This window comes from Oncorhynchus keta, unplaced genomic scaffold, assembly GCF_023373465.1.
Source record: "Oncorhynchus keta strain PuntledgeMale-10-30-2019 unplaced genomic scaffold, Oket_V2 Un_contig_471_pilon_pilon, whole genome shotgun sequence".
Taxonomy (NCBI): domain Eukaryota; kingdom Metazoa; phylum Chordata; class Actinopteri; order Salmoniformes; family Salmonidae; genus Oncorhynchus; species Oncorhynchus keta.
In genome coordinates, this window is record NW_026287918.1 from 11,709 (window position 1) to 31,772 (window position 20,064).

General features: G+C 33.0%; 1 protein-coding gene across 1 annotated transcript; it reads right to left on the reverse strand.

Annotated features, from left to right (window-relative positions):
* Positions 1-10,680: 10,680 nt before the first annotated feature.
* LOC127924894 (zinc finger and SCAN domain-containing protein 32-like) lies at positions 10,681-18,223 on the reverse strand. The gene is made up of 2 exons (XM_052509571.1): positions 16,977-18,223; positions 10,681-11,048 (listed from the first exon to the last, which is right to left on the reverse strand). The coding sequence occupies exons 1-2, from the start codon at positions 17,380-17,382 to the stop codon at positions 10,681-10,683; spliced, it is 774 nt and encodes a 257-aa protein (XP_052365531.1). The 5' UTR covers positions 17,383-18,223.
* Between the last annotated feature and the right edge of the window lie 1,841 nt (positions 18,224-20,064).

Below are 20,064 nucleotides of genomic sequence, written 5' to 3' on the forward strand. Positions count from 1 at the left end.
TATAAAAAAACGTTTTTGCTTTGTCATTATGGGATATTGTGTATAGATTGAGTAACAAAAAATGGATTTAATTCATTTTAGAATAACGCTGTAACGTAACAAAATGTGGGAAAAGTCAAAGGGTCTGAATACTTTCCGAAGGCACTGTATGTCATGACTGCCCTCAGGAAAAACAGATAGTCAGTATATATATATATATATAGAGTATATATAGAAACAGATATAGTCAGTATATATATATAGAGTATATATAGAAACAGATATAGTCAGTATATATATAGAGTATATATAGAAACAGATATAGTCAGTATATATATATATATATAGAGTATATATAGAAACAGATATAGTCAGTATATATATATAGTATATATAGAAACAGATATAGTCAGTATATATATATATATAGTATATATAGATACAGATATAGTCAGTATATATATATATGTATATATAGAAACAGATATAGTCAGTATATATATAGTATATATAGATACAGATATAGTCAGTATATATATAGAGTATATATAGAAACAGATATAGTCAGTATATATATAGAGTATATATAGAAACAGATATAGTCAGTATATATATAGAGTATATATAGAAACAGATATAGTCAGTATATATATAGAGTATATATAGAAACAGATATAGTCAGTATATATATAGAGTATATATAGAAACAGATATAGTCAGTATATATATAGAGTATATATAGAAACAGATATAGTCAGTATATATATAGAGTATATATAGAAACAGATATAGTCAGTATATATATACAGTATATATAGAAACAGATATAGTCAGTATATATATAGAGTATATATAGAAACAGATATAGTCAGTATATATATATAGTATATATAGAAACAGATATAGTCAGTATATATATAGTATATATAGAAACAGATATAGTCAGTATATATATATAGTATATATAGAAACAGATATAGTCAGTATATATATATAGTATATATAGAAACAGATATAGTCAGTATATATATATAGTATATATAGAAACAGATATAGTCAGTATATATATATAGTATATATAGAACAGATATAGTCAGTATATATATAGTATATATAGAAACAGATATAGTCAGTATATATATATAGTATATATAGAAACAGATATAGTCAGTATATATATAGAGTATATATAGATACAGATATAGTCAGTATATATATATATATATATAGTATATATAGAAACAGATATAGTCAGTATATATATAGTATATATTGATACAGATATAGTCAGTATATATATAGTATATATAGAAACAGATATAGTCAGTATATATATATATATATATAGATGTATCAGTATATAATACATATATATCATATATATATATATAGTATATATAGATACAGATATAGTCAGTATATATATATATAGTATATATAGAAACAGATATAGTCAGTATATATAGTATATATAGATATAGATAGTCAGTAGTATATATATATATAGTATATATAGATACAGATATAGTCAGTATATATATATATAGTATATATAGAAACAGATAGTCAGTATATATATAGTATATATAGATATAGATGTAGTCAGTATATATATATATAGTATATATAGATACAGATATAGTCAGTATAGTATATATAGAAACAGATATAGTCAGTATATATATAGTATATATAGATACAGATATAGTCAGTATATATATAGAGTATATATAGAAACAGATATAGTCAGTATATATATATAGAGTATATATAGAAACAGATATAGTCAGTATATATATAGAGTATATATAGAAACAGATATAGTCAGTATATATATATCATATATAGTATATATAGAAACAGATATAGTCAGTATATATATAGTATATATAGATACAGATATAGTCAGTATATATATAGTATATATAGAAACAGATATAGTCAGTATATATATAGTATATATAGATATAGATATAGTCAGTATATATATATATATATATATATATAGATATATATATAGTATATATAGATACAGATATAGTCAGTATATATATATATATATATATATAGTATATATAGTACAGATATAGTCAGTATATATAGTGTATATAGATATAGTCAGTATATATATATATATATATATATATAGTATATATAGATACAGATATAGTCAGTATATATATATAGTATATATAGATATAGTCAGTATATATATATATAGATATAGATATAGTCAGTGTATATATAGTATATATAGATATAGATGTAGTCAGTATATATATATATTTATATATATATATATATATAGTATATATAGATACAGATATAGTCAGTATATATATATAGTATATATAGATATAGTCAGTGTATATATAGTATATATAGATATAGATAGTCAGTATATATATATATATATATAGTATATATATAAACAGATATAGTCAGTATATATATATATATATAGTATATATATAAACAGATATAGTCAGTATATATATAGTATATATAGATATAGATGTAGTCAGTATATATATATATATATAGATATATATATAGTATATATAGATATAGATATAGTCAGTATATATATATATATATATATATATATATATATATATATATATAGATACAGATATATAGTATATATATATAGATATAGATATAGTCAGTATATATATATATATAGTATATATAGATACAGATATAGTCAGATATATATATAGTACATATATATATATATATATATATAGTAGATATAAATATAGATATAGTCAGTATATATATATATATAGATATAGTCAGTGTATATATATATATATATAGTATATATAGATACAGATATAGTCAGTGTATATATATAGTACATATATATATATATATATAGATATAGATCAGATGTAGTCAGTATATATATATAGTATATATAGATACAGATATAGTCAGTATATATAGTATATATAGATATAGTCAGTATATATATATAGTATATATAGATATAGTCAGTATATATATATAGATATAGATATAGTCAGTATATATATATATATAGTATATATAGATATAGTCAGTATATATATATATAGTATATATAGATATAGTCAGTATATATATATATATATATATATATATTATATATAGATATATAGATATATATAGTATATATAGATACAGATATAGTCAGTATATATATATATATATAGTATATATAGATACAGATATAGTCAGTATATATATAGTATATATAGAAACAGATATAGTCAGTATATATATAGAGTATATATAGAAACAGATATAGTCAGTATATATAGAGTATATATAGAAACAGATATAGTCAGTATATATATAGAGTATATATAGAAACAGATATAGTCAGTATATATATACAGTATATAGAAACAGATATATCAGTATAGTATATATAGAAACAGATATAGTCAGTATAGTATATATAGATACAGATATAGTAGTATAGTATATATAGAAACAGATATAGTCAGTATATATATAGTATATATAGAAACAGATATAGTCAGTATATATATAGTATATATAGAAACAGATATAGTCAGTATATATATAGTATATATAGAAATAGATATAGTCAGTATATATATAGTATATATAGAAACAGATATAGTCAGTATATATATAGTATATAGAAACAGATATAGTAGTATATATATAGTATATATAGAAACAGATATAGTCAGTATATATATAGATATATATAGAAACAGATATAGTATATATATATAGTATATATAGAAACAGATATAGTCAGTATATATATACAGTATATATAGAAACAGATATAGTCAGTATATATATAGAGTATATATAGAAACAGATATAGTCAGTATATATATAGAGTATATATAGAAACAGATATAGTCAGTATATATATAGAAACAGATATAGTCAGTATATATATATATATAGATACAGATATAGTCAGTATATATATAGAGTATATATAGAAACAGATATAGTCAGTATATAGTATATATAGATATAGATATAGTATATATATATATATATATATATATATATATATATAGTATATATAGATACAGATATAGTCATATATATATATATATATATATATATAGTATATATAGAAACAGATATAGTCAGTATATATATATAGTATATATAGAAACAGATATAGTCAGTATATATATAGAGTATATATAGAAACAGATATAGTCAGTATATATATATCTATATATAGTATATATAGAAACAGATATAGTCAGTATATATATAGAGTATATATAGATACAGATATAGTCAGTATATATATAGAGTATATATAGAAACAGATATAGTCAGTATATAGTATATATAGATATAGATGTAGTCAGTATATATATATATATATATATATATAGTATATATAGATACAGATATAGTCAGTATATATATAGTATATATAGAAACAGATATAGTCAGTATATATAGTGTATATAGATATATATAGTATATATAGATATATCAGTATATATATATAGTATATATAGATACAGATATAGTCAGTATATATATATAGTATATATATATAGTCAGTATATATATATATATACAGATATAGTCAGTATATATAGTATATATAGATACAGATATAGTCAGTATATATATATATAAAAAAAAAATATATATATATATATATATAGTATATATAGATACAGATATAGTCAGTATATATATATATAGTATATATAGATATAGTCAGTATATATATATATATATAGATATAGTCAGTATATATAGTATATATAGATATAGATATATATATATATATATATAGTATATATAGATAGTCAGATATATATATATATATATAGTATATATAGAAACAGATATAGTCAGTATATATATATATATATAGATATAGATATAGTCAGTATATATAGATATATATATAGTATATATAGATACAGATATAGTCAGTGTATATATATATATATATATATATATATATATAGTATATATAGATACAGATATAGTCAGTATATATATAGATACAGATATAGTCAGTATATATATATATATAGTATATATAGAACAGATATAGTCAGTATATATATAGTATATATAGATATAGATGTAGTCAGATATAAATATAGATATAGTATATATATATATATATATATATAGATATAGTCAGTATATATATATATATATAGTATATATAGATACAGATATAGTCAGTATATATATATATATATATATATATATAGTAGATATAGATATAGATGTAGTCAGTATATATATATGTATATATAGATACAGATATAGTCAGTATATATAGTATATATAGATATAGTCATATATATATATATATATAGATATAGTCATATAGTATATATAGATATAGATATAGTCAGTATATATATATATATATATATAGTATATATAGATATAGTCAGTATATATATATATAGTATATATAGATATAGTAGATATAGATATATATATAGTATATATATATATATATATATATATATAGATATATATATATATAGTATATATAGATACAGATATAGTCAGTATATATATATATATATAGTATATATAGATATAGATATAGTCAGTATATATATATATATATATAGATATAGTCAGTATATATATACAGTATATATAGATACAGATATAGTCAGTATATATATAGTATATATATATAGTATATATATATATACAGATATAGAAACAGATATAGTATATATATATATAGTATATATAGAAACAGATATAGTCAGTATAGTATATATATATATATATAGTATATATAGATACAGATATAGTCAGTATAGTATATATAGAAATAGATATATAGTATATATATAGTATATATAGAAACAGATATAGTCAGTATATATATAGTATATATAGAAACAGATATAGTCAGTATATATATAGTATATATAGATACAGATATAGTCAGTATATATATATAGTATATATAGAAACAGATATAGTCAGTATATATATATAGTATATATAGAAACAGATATAGTCAGTATATATATAGAGTATATATAGAAACAGATATAGTCAGTATATATATAGTATATATAGAAACAGATATAGTCAGTATATATATATATATATAGATATATATATATAGTCAGTATATATAGAAACAGATATATAGTATATATATAGAGTATATATAGAAACAGATATAGTCAGTATATATATATATATATAGAATAGATATAGTCAGTATATATATATAGTATATATAGAAACAGATATAGTCAGTATATATATAGTATATATAGAAACAGATATAGTCATATATATATATAGTATATATAGATACAGATATAGTCAGTATATATATATATATATATAGTATATATAGAAACAGATATAGTCAGTATATATATAGTATATATAGATACAGATATAGTCAGTATATATATAGAGTATATATAGAAACAGATATAGTCAGTATATATATAGTATATATAGAAACAGATATAGTCAGTATATATATAGTATATATAGAAACAGATATAGTCAGTATATATATATCTATATATAGTATATATAGATATATAGTATATATATAGTATATAGATACAGATATAGTCATATATATATAGAGTATATATAGAAACAGATATAGTCAGTATATATATATATATAGTATATATAGTATATATATATAGTATATATATATATATATATATATATATATATAGTATATATAGATACAGATATAGTCAGTATATATATATATATAGTATATATAGATATAGTCAGTATATATATATATAGATATATAGATCAGATATAGTCAGTATATATAGTATATAGTATATATAGATACAGATATAGTCAGTATATATATATAGTATATATAGATATAGTCAGTATATATATATAGATATAGATATAGTCAGTATATAGTATATATAGATATAGATGTAGTCAGTCATATATATAAAAAATATATATAGTATATATAGATATAGTCAGTATATATATATATAGTATATATAGATAGATATAGTCAGTATATATAGATATAGATATAGTCAGTATATATAGATATAGTATATATAGATACAGATATAGTCAGTATATATATATATAGTATATATAGATATAGTCAGTATATATATATATAGTATATATAGATATAGATATATATAGTATATATAGATACAGATATAGTCAGTATATATATATATATAGTATATATAGATATATATATAGTCAGTATATATAGATATAGATGTAGTCAGGGTGCAATATAACTGCAGTATGCTGCAAATAAGTTCATTTTACTGCAGTTACTCAGTTATTCTCTATCCGAAATACCACAGTCACCCCACTTTTACAGCAGTTACTCTGCATCCGAAATACCACAGTCACCCCACTTTTACTGTAGTTATTCTCTATCCGAAATACCACAGTCACCCCACTTTTACTGCAGTTATTCTCTATCCGAAATACCAGTCACCCCACTTTTACTGCAGTTATTCTCTATCCGAAATACCACAGTCACCCCACTTTTACTGCAGTTATTCTGCATCTGAAATACCACAGTCACCCCACTTTAACTGCAGTTATTCTCTATCCGAAATACCACAGTCACCCCACTTTTACTGCAGTTACTCTGCATCCGAAATACCACAGTAACCCCACTTTTACTGCAGTTATTCTGCATCGGAAATACCACAGTCACCCCACTTTTACTGCAGATATTCTGCATCTGAAATACCAGTCACCCCACTTTTACTGCAGTTATTCTCTATCCGAAATACCACAGTCACCCCACTTTTACTGCAGTTATTCTCTATCTGAAATACCACAGTCACCCCACTTTTACTGCAGTTATTCTCTATCCGAAATACAAGTCACCCCACTTTTACTGCAGTTATTCTCTATCCGAAATACCACAGTCACCCCACTTTTACTGCAGTTATCCTCTATCCGAAATACCACAGTCACCCCACTTTTACTGCAGTTATTCTCTATCCGAAATACCACAGTCACCCCACTTTTACTGCAGTTATTCTCTATCCGAAATACCACAGTCACCCCACTTTTACTGCAGTTATTCTCTATCCGAAATACCACAGTCACCCCACTTTAACTGCAGTTTCAAAATCGCAATTGTATTTGTTGTTGTTGTAAGGGTGTAAACACATCTGGCTTTAACGATTTAACATTTCCAAAACAGCACCACCGTGGCTACTGTGCAGCCTCACTCTACCCGTGATATCAAAGTAACTTTTGATAAGGCACAAAAAAAAATGAAATAAAATGCACGACTCATCTGACTCAGTTTCCCAGAAGAAGAAAAAACTTTTTGTATTCACGCACGCAAATTCAAGAGGAAACTGAAGAGCGGATGGCTGGACAGCGTGTAGCGAGTGTTGACCACAGTGAAACACTGAAGAACTGCTAGAGTTGGCAACGGAGGTGACCGACTAGCTGTTGTTGTTGTTGTGTCGTCACTAGTTACCACAGCCACAAATAGATAAACCCCTCCCTATTTCTAAACAAGTTATTATTACAATCTGATTTAACACCTAACCTTAACCACACCTTATAGATGGGTTGGTTGGTTGTAGCAACAAACCCGACACGTGCTCAAAGATGGGGCAAAACAGACGGGGTTGGTCTCGATTATTCCCAACATGTAATATGTACACTATATTTCTCAAATTGTTGATTGAAAAACATAAATACATTGGCACAATCAGCACCTGTTGTGTCTCAGATACATTGTTACAGTTGGTTAGCCAGCTAGTGAAGTTTAACATAGATATGCCGTCAGTCAAAACACCTCTAAACGAGACACTTATCAAGAAGAAGAGCCGCCTACGATTCCCCACATTACAGCTTCTTGTCATTGTTCATCGCTATCTGTCCATCCAGAATCACAACAGCACACTGACTTCTGCCCCATGGATGCACATCGTTTTCATCATGTCAGTTAACCAGTCGAACTCTAACCTTAATTTATTTTTTTTTTTTTAAAGAAGAAGCGTCTCGTCCTCTAGATTATGTCACGCTAGAAGCATCGCCTGAAAGACGCACATCGCCATCTGCTGACTGGAGTGGGTACAGGAATTGTTTAATTTTTTTTTAATTCTTTCAAAAGTTTAATATTATATTGAGACTTAGAAAGACAATTTTTTTGTTGATCGATTAGTGAGGATTTAAAATAAACTTCACATCTGTATTCAATGCAAATTCAGTCAAATAAACAACTAGCTCTGATTTATTCAGTCAACAGATAATATCAAAATAAACAACTCTATACTGCTTCTACATAGTGGATGGGAACATTCATGTTTTTCATGTCAACAACTAGCTCTATACTGCATCTACATAGTGGATGGGAACATTCATGTTTTTCATGTCAAAACAGCTCACCACGTTGTCATAGTGGTGGGAACATTCATGTTTTTCTGTCAACAACTAGTCTAGTAATCTACAAATTAACTCAATGTCAACAACTAAACTGCTTCTACATAGTGGATGGGAACATTCATGTTTTCATGTCAACAACTAGCTCTAACTGCTTCTACATAGTGGAAATGGGAACATTCATTTTTTTATTCAAGCTCTATACTGCATCTACATAGTGGATGGGAACATTCATGTTTTTCATGTCAACAACTTATCCATGTTGTTATAAAAACACCACCACGTTGTCATTGTCCTTTATCACGTGTCTAGTAAACAAATCAAAATTTAATTTCAAGAGGTTTCAAAGTTCAAAATCAAGTAATGCTCATTCTATTAATTTATTCAATAATTTGCAAGGTTAAAATCAAGAACAGCCAGATCACATCACATTCAAGAGGATCAACATTAGAATCAAGAAATTAAACTCCATTAATCTATATAATAATGAATCCCCAAATTATAATGAACAACAGAGGGTTTATAGTTGTATCCATTAAAGTTTATAATCAAAACAAAACTCCAAATTGTGTTTAATCTGATTTTAGATCAGGTCTCCAGATAAAATTTAAACAAAAGTAGGTCTATTTTGTTATTGATTTCATGTAAACAATATGATTTCATTTGGCAAAAAAAAACCTCAATTCTCAGGTCAAAAACACAAGTCAGAACACAGCCTCTCTATTCTCTCATGTGATTTCAGGTCCTCTGACTGGGAAAATGTCTTTCCACACTGAGAGCAGTGGTATGTCTTCTCCTCCTGTGTATGTATTCTTTCATGCTTATTCAGTGTGTGTAAAGCAAAAACTGTTTTTTTTAAATACATTTTTGCAAGTTTATTAAAATAAAAAACACAAGTCAGAACACAGCCTCTATTCTCTCATGTGATTTCAGGTCGTCTGACTGGGAAAATGTCTTTCCACAATAAGAGCACTGGTAGATGTATGCTTATTCAGATGTCTTAAGTTGGTAAAACTCTTTCCACACAGGGAGCATTGGTAGGGCTTTTCCCCTGTGTGTATCTTTTTCATGCTTCTTCAGGCTACTTGCGGGTAAACTCTTTCCACACAGGGAGCAGGGCTTTTCCCCTGTGTGTATCTTTTCATGCTCCTCCAGGCTCCTTAAGCGGGTAAAATGCTTTCCACACTGGGAACATTGGAAAGGATTTTCCCTGTGGTATCCTCTCATGCTCCTCCATTGGCTTCCCACACTGGGAACATTGGTAGGGCTTTTCCCCTGTGTGTGTCCTCTCATGTGTCAGGCACTTTAAGCGGGTAAAATGCTTTCCACACTGGGAACATTGGAAAGGATTTTCCCTGTGTGTGTCCTCTCATGCCTCTTCAGCCTGCTTAAGCAGGCAAAATGCTTCCCACACTGGGAACATTGGAAATAATGTGTGTGTGTCCTCTCATGCGCCTTCAGGTTGCTTAAGCGGTTAAAACACTTTCCACACTGGGAACATTGGAAAGGTTTCTCCCCTGTGTGTGTCCTCTCATGCCGTTTTAGGTCCCCTGATTTGGAAAATCTCTTTCCACATTGGGAGCAGTGGTGTGGTCTCCCTGGTTTGGGTGTCTCTGGGTCTGGTTCCCCTGAAGGACTCTTTCCGCTGTCAGAGTGAGAGGCTGGTCTCTCTCCTGTCAAAGACAAACAGATTATTTAGTTAAATACTTAATAGAGACCTGAATAAAACTTCTACATGATAAAACTGGCTCCATGTTAGAGGAGGAGCCTGGTGAAGAGCTCCGGTCTGAGTAACTGACATCGCTGCTCTCCTCTGACGCTGCCCCCTCTGTGACATTGCTGCTCCCTCTGTGACATCTCTGCTCCCCTGTGACATCTCTGCTCCCTCTGTGACATCTCTGCTCCCTCTGTGACATCTCTGCTCCCTCTGTGACATCACTGCCCCCTCTGTGACATCGCTGCTTCCTCCTGTGACATCGCTGCTCCCTCTGTGACATCGCTGCTTCCTCCTGTGACATCACTGCCCCTCTGTGACATCTCTGCTCCCTCTGTGACATCACTGCCCCCTCTGTGACATCGCTGCTTCCTCCTGTGACATCGCTGCCCTCTGTGACATCGCTGCTTCCTCCTGTGACGTCGCTGCCCCCTCTGTGACGTCGCTTACCCCCCTCTGTGACGTCGCTGCCCCTCTGTGACGTCGCTGCTTCCCTCTGTGACGTCGCTGCCCCCTCTGTGACGTCGCTGCCCCCTCTCTGTGACGTCGCTGCCCCCCTGTGACGTCGCTGCCCTCTGTGACGTCGCTGCCCCCTCTGTGACGCCGCTGCCCCTCTGTGACGTCGCTGCCCCTCTGTGACGTCGCTGCCCCCTCTGTGACGTCGCTGCCCTCTGTGACGTCGCTGCCCCTCTGTGACATCGTTGCCCCCTCCCCTTTTTAAACTACTGCCCAGCCTTTCTGAACTGCCTGACTGAACAACACATCATCTGAATCTGTGGAAGACCATCACCAAGACCAGCCACATCTCTACATGGGTTTTGTTAGTTTTTACAGTCTGAGATGGTCTTTGTGATGAAAAGTGTTGTATAAAATACATTGATTACTACTATTGTTATACTATCAGGTTTTAGACTAGTTAGGTTTAGTTTAATGATATATAATGATAAATAATGATATATACAGTGGGGGGAGAACAAGTATATACACCAAGTCACTTGGCTCTGTCATAACCTCACATGGTCTCTCCTATCATTGCTATGCAGACGACACACAATTAATCTTCTCCTTTCCCCCTTCTGATGACCAGGTGGCGAATCGCATCTCTGCATGTCTGGCAGACATATCAGTGTGGATGACGGATCACCACCTCCAAGCTGAACTCGGCAAGACGGAGCTGCTCTTCCTCCCGGGAAGGACTGCCCGTTCCATGATCTCGCCATCACGGTTGACAACTCCCATTGTGTCCTCCTCCCAGAGCGCTAAGAACCTTGGCGTGATCCTGACAACACCCTGTCGTTCTCAACTAACATCAAGGCGGTGGCCCGTTCCTGTAGGTTCATGCTCTACAACATCCGCAGAGTACGACCCTGCCTCCTCACACAGGAAGCGGCGCAGGTCCTAATCCAGGCACTTGTCATCTCCCCGTCTGGATTACTGCAACTCGCTGTTGGCTGGGCTCCCTGCCTGTGCCATTAAACCCCTACAACTCATCCAGAATGCCGCAGCCCGTCTGGTGTTCAACCTTCCCAAGTTCTCTCACGTCACCCCGCTCCTCCGCTCTCTCCACTGGCTTCCAGTTGAAGCTTCGCATCCGCTACAAGACCATGGTGCTTGCCTACGGAGCTGTGAGGGGAACGGCACCTCAGTACCTCCAGGCTCTGATCAGGCCCTACACCCAAACAAGGGCACTGCGTTCATCCACCTCTGGCCTGCTCGCCTCCCTACCACTGAGGAAGTACAGTTCCCGCTCAGCCCAGTCAAAACTGTTCGCTGCTCCGGCTCCCCAATGGTGGAACACACTCCTCACGACGCCAGGACAGCGGAGTCAATCACCACCTTCCGGAGACACCTGAAACCCCACCTCTTTAAGGAATACCTAGGATAGGATAAAGTCATCCTTCTCACCCCCACCCCTTAAAAGATTTAGATGCACTATTGTAAAGTGGCTGTTCCACTGGATGTCATAAGGTGAATGCACCAATTTGTAAGTCGCTCTGGATAAGAGCGTCTGCTAAATGACTTAAATGTAAATGTAAGTATTTGATACACTGCTGATTTTGAAGGTTTTCCTACTTACAAAGCATGTAGAGGTCTGTAATTTTTATCATAGGTACACTTCAACTGTGAGAGACGGAATCTAAAACAAAAATCCAGAAAATCACATTGTATGATTTTTTAAGTAATTAATTTGCATTTTATCTCTGTGATTGGGTAACTCCTACCAGTAATCTGCCCTCCTCTTTCCAGAGTTATCCATCCCTGTGATTGGGCAAACGGCTTTAATGAAGTGGAAGCTGCATTCATGTAGATCAGGTTGTCATACCTGTGGTATTATTCATCAGGTTGTCATTCCTGTGGTATTATTGATCAGGTTGTCATACCTGTGGTATTATTGATCAGGTTGTCATTCCTGTGGTATTATTGATCAGGTTGTCATTCCTGTGGTATTATTGATCAGGTTGTCATTCCTGTGGTATTATTGATCAGGTTGTCATACCTGTGGTATTATTGATCAGGTTGTCATTCCTGTGGTATTATTGATCAGGTTGTCATACCTGTGGTATACGGGCTTTATGGCTTAAACTATTACCCTACGTATTTATCTGGACAGGGAAGATAACAGTTTAATGTGGCTCTATACTCCACTACGTATTTATCTAGACAGGGAAGATAACAGTATAATGTGGCTCTATACTCCACTACGTATTTATCTAGACAGGGAAGATAACAGTTTAATGTGGCTCTATACTCCACTACGTATTTATCTGGACAGGGAAGATAACAGTTTAATGTGGCTCTATACTCCACTACGTATTTATCTAGACAGGGAAGATAACAGTATAATGTGGCTCTATACTCCACTACGTATTTATCTAGACAGGGAAGATAACAGTTTAATGTGGCTCTATACTCCACTACGTATTTATCTGGACAGGGAAGATAACAGTTTAATGTGGCTCTATACTCCACTACGTATTTATCTAGACAGGGAAGATAACAGTATAATGTGGCTCTATACTCCACTACGTATTTATCTAGACAGGGAAGATAACAGTTTAATGTGGCTCTATACTCCACTACGTATTTATCTGGACAGGGAAGATAACAGTTTAATGTGGCTCTATACTCCACTACGTATTTATCTAGACAGGGAAGATAACAGTATAATGTGGCTCTATACTCCACTACGTATTTATCTAGACAGGGAAGATAACAGTTTAATGTGGCTCTATACTCCACTACGTATTTATCTGGACAGGGAAGATAACAGTTTAATGTGGCTCTATACTCCACTACGTATTTATCTGGACAGGGAAGATAACAGTTTAATGTGGCTCTATACTCCACTACGTATTTATCTAGACAGGGAAGATAACAGTTTAATGTGGCTCTATACTCCACTACGTATTTATCTAGACAGGTAAGATAACAGTTTAATGTGGCTCTATACTCCACTACGTATTTATCTGGACAGGGAAGATAACAGTTTAATGTGGCTCTATACTCCACTACGTATTTATCTAGACAGGGAAGATAACAGTTTAATGTGGCTCTATACTCCACTATGTATTTATCTAGACAGGTAAGATAACAGTTTAATGTGGCTCTATACTCCACTACATATTTATCTAGACAGGGAAGATAACAGTTTAATGTGGCTCTATACTCCACTACGTATTTATCTAGACAGGGAAGATAACAGTTTAATGTGGCTCTATACTCCACTACGTATTTATCTAGACAGGGAAGATAACAGTTTAATGTGGCTCTATACTCCACTACGTATTTATCTGGACAGGGAAGATAACAGTTTAATGTGGCTCTATACTCCACTACGTATTTATCTGGACAGGTAAGATAACAGTTTAATGTGGCTCTATACTCCACTACGTATTTATCTAGACAGGTAAGATAACAGTTTAATGTGGCTCTATACTCCACTACGTATTTATCTAGACAGGTAAGATAACAGTTTAATGTGGCTCTATACTCCACTATTTTAGATTGGAGATCAAATGTTTCATATGAGACAAAGGAACAGAATGTCACCTTTTAGTTGAGGGTATATTCACACATATCAGTTTTACCATTTAGAAATAAAATATCTAGTCCCTACATTTGAATGCCTCATAAGTATTTGGACAAAATTCAGTTATATGTGTATTAAAGTATCTGATCCCATATTCCTAGAACACAATGACGACATCACAATGACGACATCACAATGACGACATCACAATGACTACATCACAATGACGACATCACAATGACTACATCACAATGACGACATCACAATGACTGCATCACAATGACTACATCACAATGACTACATCACAATGACTACATCACAATGACTACATCACAATGACGACATCACAATGACGACATCACAATGACTGCATCACAATGACTGCATCACAATGACGACATCACAATGACTACATCACAATGACGACATCACAATGACTACATCACAATGACTACATCACAATGACTACATCACAATGACGACATCACAATGACTACATCACAATGACTACATCACAATGACTACATCACAATGACTACATCACAATGACTACATCACAATGACTACATCACAATGACTACATCACAATGACGACATCACAATGACGACATCACAATGACGACATCACAATGACGACATCACAATGACTACATCACAATGACGACATCACAATGACGACATCACAATGACTACATCACAATGACTACATCACAATGACGACATCACAATGACGACATCACAATGACTACATCACAATGACGACATCACAATGACGACATCACAATGACGACATCACAATGACTACATCACAATGACTACATCACAATGACGACATCACAATGACGACATCACAATGACTACATCACAATGACTACATCACAATGACGACATCACAATGACGACATCACAATGACGACATCACAATGACTACATCACAATGACTACATCACAATGACTACATCACAATGACTACATCACAATGACGACATCACAATGACTACATCACAATGACTACATCACAATGACGACATCACAATGACGACATCACAATGACTACATCACAATGACTACATCACAATGACGACATCACAATGACTACATCACAATGACTGACATCACAATGACGACATCACAATGACTACATCACAATGACTACATCACAATGACTACATCAAAGCTTGTGACTCAGCAAACTTGTTGGATACATTTGATGAAGGGGGGGGGGGTTCGAGGTCAGTATTAAGGGAGGAAGAAAAGTGTATGGCCCGTATTATTTAGTGTCCAGTAAAGTGCAGTTAAGTGCAGTAAAGTGCAGTAAAGTGATCACATTTGCAGTTTGTTTTGGTTGTGTTTCAGATGATGTTGTACCCAATAGAAATGAACAGTAAATCATGTATCGTATCATACGAGTCACACAAGAATAGAATACGTTTCTGAACACTTGTAAATTAATATGGCTGCTAACATGATTAGGGATAATCATCAAAGAATCATGAATAATAATGAGTGAGAAAGGTAGAGCCATAAATACCATACTCCTTATTGGTACTTAAACGTTTTATATCTCCACTGTCCTAATCAACAGACAGGGGAGAGTAGCTGAGGGTTTGAACAAATGGAACATCTCTAATTCATAGACAGAGCTGTGGATGCAAGGACCCACCATGAGATCAAAATGATGGTTTTAAACACGTTTTGAGTCAAATACAGTGTTTGTTTACATTTGCATTGTTTACACGCTTATATTCGGGGTTCTGGTGAGGTGCACATTTCAGTGTAATGTCCCTTTGGCTTTAAAACCACACATTAGTTCAACAACTGCAGAGTTTCTGGCCGTGTTTTTAAGACAGTACTTACTGGTGTTACTCAGATCTTCAGTCTCCTCTTCCTCTCCTTCATCTCCCAAAACATCCTCCTCTTCTTCTTTCAAGGTGACAGCCTCCTCTTCCTCCCTTTTCATTCTGAAAACTTCTACTTCCTCTTCTTCCACTGTGACAGTCTCTATCCCCTCTTCATCTTTCACTCTAAAATGTTCTGTCTCTTCTTTCACTATAACATCATCCTCTTCTTTCAATGTGATACTGATGGCCTCCTCTTCCTCCTTTTTCATTCTGAAAGCTTCTTCCTCTCCATTTACTGTAACATCCTTCTCTTCTTTCAGGACAATGTTCAGCCCCAGAGCTTCTTTCTCCGCCCAGCAGACCTCCTCTTCTTTAACAGGAGGGGAGTCGTTCAGTGAGTTCATGGTCGGGCTAGCTAGCATTAACGATAAGCTTAGTGCTCGACTCGGTATAATTAACACATTTGTACATTTAACAAGCAAATTACTTTAAGTTAAATAGTAGATAATAAAGAGGATTGTGTTTAAAAACACCGAGACCAATATTCACAAAAATGGTCGAAAGAGCTTGTTTTCGGTTGTATGTTGGCTACCAGGCTAAAGAGGTGGTTGAATGAGTCAGTATCCGTGTTGTTGAAACAGCTTCCGGTGTCGTGTTGGTCCACTAGATATGACGTCACCATCTGAAGGTCGCATATCGCAGTCAGCTGACTGGAATGGGTAACGCAGTTTAGAAAAATATTCACTACATTGTTTATTCATTTAAAGATGAGCAAATATGTTTTGTCTGACTTCTTACAGCCAATACTTTCGTCTATGCAGACCTATAGCTACATATGAATATGTACATTATGAATATATACTGGTAGAATAGTTTAATGCCGACCTATAGCTACATGTGAATATGTACATTATGAATATATACTGTTAGAATAGTTTAATGCAGACCTATAGCTACATATGAATATGTACATTATGAATATATACTGTTAGAGTCGTTTAATGCTGTAGCTACATGTGAATATGTACGTTACGAATACATGAGGTGATAATAGTTTCGTGTAGCTCAGTTGGTAAAGCATGGCGCCAGGGTTGTTGGTTTGATACCCGCGAGGGACCAGTACGAAAATGTATGCACACGCTAATGTAAGTCGATCTGCTTAATGAGTAACATGTTAAACAATTAAGACCTAATTCAGGACTTAACTCCAGTCTTGACCGTATAATGTCAGTTGCATGCTGACTAGCTGTTGTTGTTGAAGAAGCGTCTTTGATTACACGTCACGCTGTAATATATATTTTACTCAACTGCGTTTTACTCCAGTCAGCAAAAAACATTGTGGGTGTGGCGGTCTGAAACTTTAAGGCGATGCTGCTGGTGTGACGTATAATGTAGTGGACGGAACTCTTCTTTCAACAGCATCAACAGTTGGTCAGACACCTCGGTAGCTTGCTAGACAAAATAGATTAACCAATAAAGCTCTTTAGACGCTTTAGTGTATATTAGACACCGTTTTTTAAACACACTTCTGTCGTCTAGTTAGTTATCCACTTTAATGTCGTATTTGCGGCGTTGTTATTAGTCAGCTAGTGGGCTGGTTAAGTTAGCATTAGCCTAGCTAGCTAACATCCACGACCATGCGGTCACTAAACTACTCTCCTGCTAAAGAAGAGGAGGTCTGCTGGACGGAGAAAGAAGCTCTGGTAAAAGAGGAAGAGGAGGAAGAAGAAGCTGTTACAGTAAAAATAGAAGTAGAGGGTGAAGCTGTTATAGTGAAAGAAGAGAGAAGTTTCAGTGAAAGAAGAAGACGCGTTCAGAGTGAAAGAGGAGGAGGATGTTACAGTTAATAAAGAAGAGGAGGTGGAAGAGAAAGAGGCTGCAGTTTATGGAGTGAAAGAGGAGGAGGGGGAGATGACTGTTACATCGAAAAAGGGGGAGGAGGACATCTGGGCCCCGTTTCCCAAAGTTATCTTAAGGCCTCTAGGCATGGTTCTACAGATGAAGTTAGCCGTGAAAAGCTTTTGGGAAACCGGGGCCTGAAAAACACTAGTAAGTACTGTCTTAAAAACAGAGGCATAAACTCTGAAGTTGAACTGATGTGTGGTTTTAAAAGGGAAATCTACAGTTGCTTTTAAATTATGTATTTATTATGTTGATCACTTGACTGTCTTAAGACAATAGTCAATTAAGTTTGTAAAAGCATTTAAACATTTCATTTACAGACATCAATTGTTGTACAATTGTGGCACTTGTCATCTCCCGTCTGGATTACTGCAATTCGCTGTTGGCTGGGCTCCCTGCCTGTGCCATTAAACCCCTACAACTCATCCAGAACGCCGCAGCCCGTCTGGTGTTCAACCTTCCCAAGTTCTCTCACGTCACCCCGCTCCTCCGCTCTCTCCACTGGCTTCCAGTTGAAGCTTGCATCCGCTACAAGACCATGGTGCTTGCCTACGGAGCTGTGAGGGGAACGGCACCTCAGTACCTCCAGGCTCTGATCAGGCCCTACACCCAAACAAGGGCACTGCGTTCTTCCACCTCTGGCCTGCTCGCCTCCCTACCACTGAGGAAGTACAGTTCCCGCTCAGCCCAGTCAAAACTGTTCGCTGCTCTGGCCCCCCAATGGTGGAACAAACTGTTGATTTAAGTGTCATGTGGATATGAGCCTCATCAGGGGAAAAATCCAGGCTCTGTATTGAAAGAGTATTATTTAACCAAAAAAGTGTTGCGTTACACTTACCTCGTTGGCAACCCACTTGAATTAAAATGCATCACTTCAAAATGTAACTAGCTGTTGTCTACAAATTGTCCTCTAACCAGTGAGGTGAAAGATATCTCCCATTTTCAGGTGTTTTGTTTAGTTGTGTTAGTTTCAACAGCACGTACAACCTGATTTCCCCCCTAATCGATATCAGTGATTTATTAATTAATTTATTATTGCAAATTATGGTGGAAAATAATAAAAGTTTATCTCAATACTTTGTTATGTACCCTTTGTTTGCAATGACAGAGGTGAAACGTTTTCTGTAAGTCTTCACAAGGTTTTCACACACTGTTGCTGGTATTGGTCAGGACGTGATCAATCATTGATCCAAAAAAGACAC

What these genes read in the sequence shown, in the direction of transcription:
- LOC127924894 (XM_052509571.1), bottom strand. Translation starts at nt 17,382, where the DNA reads ATGCTAGCTAGCCCGACCATGAACTCACTGAACGACTCCCCTCCTGTT. An exon ending in TGAAGATCTGAGTAACACCA is followed by an intron (nt 11,049 to 16,976) that starts GTAAGTACTGTC and finishes TGTCTTTGACAG; the next exon opens with GAGAGAGACCAGCCTCTCAC.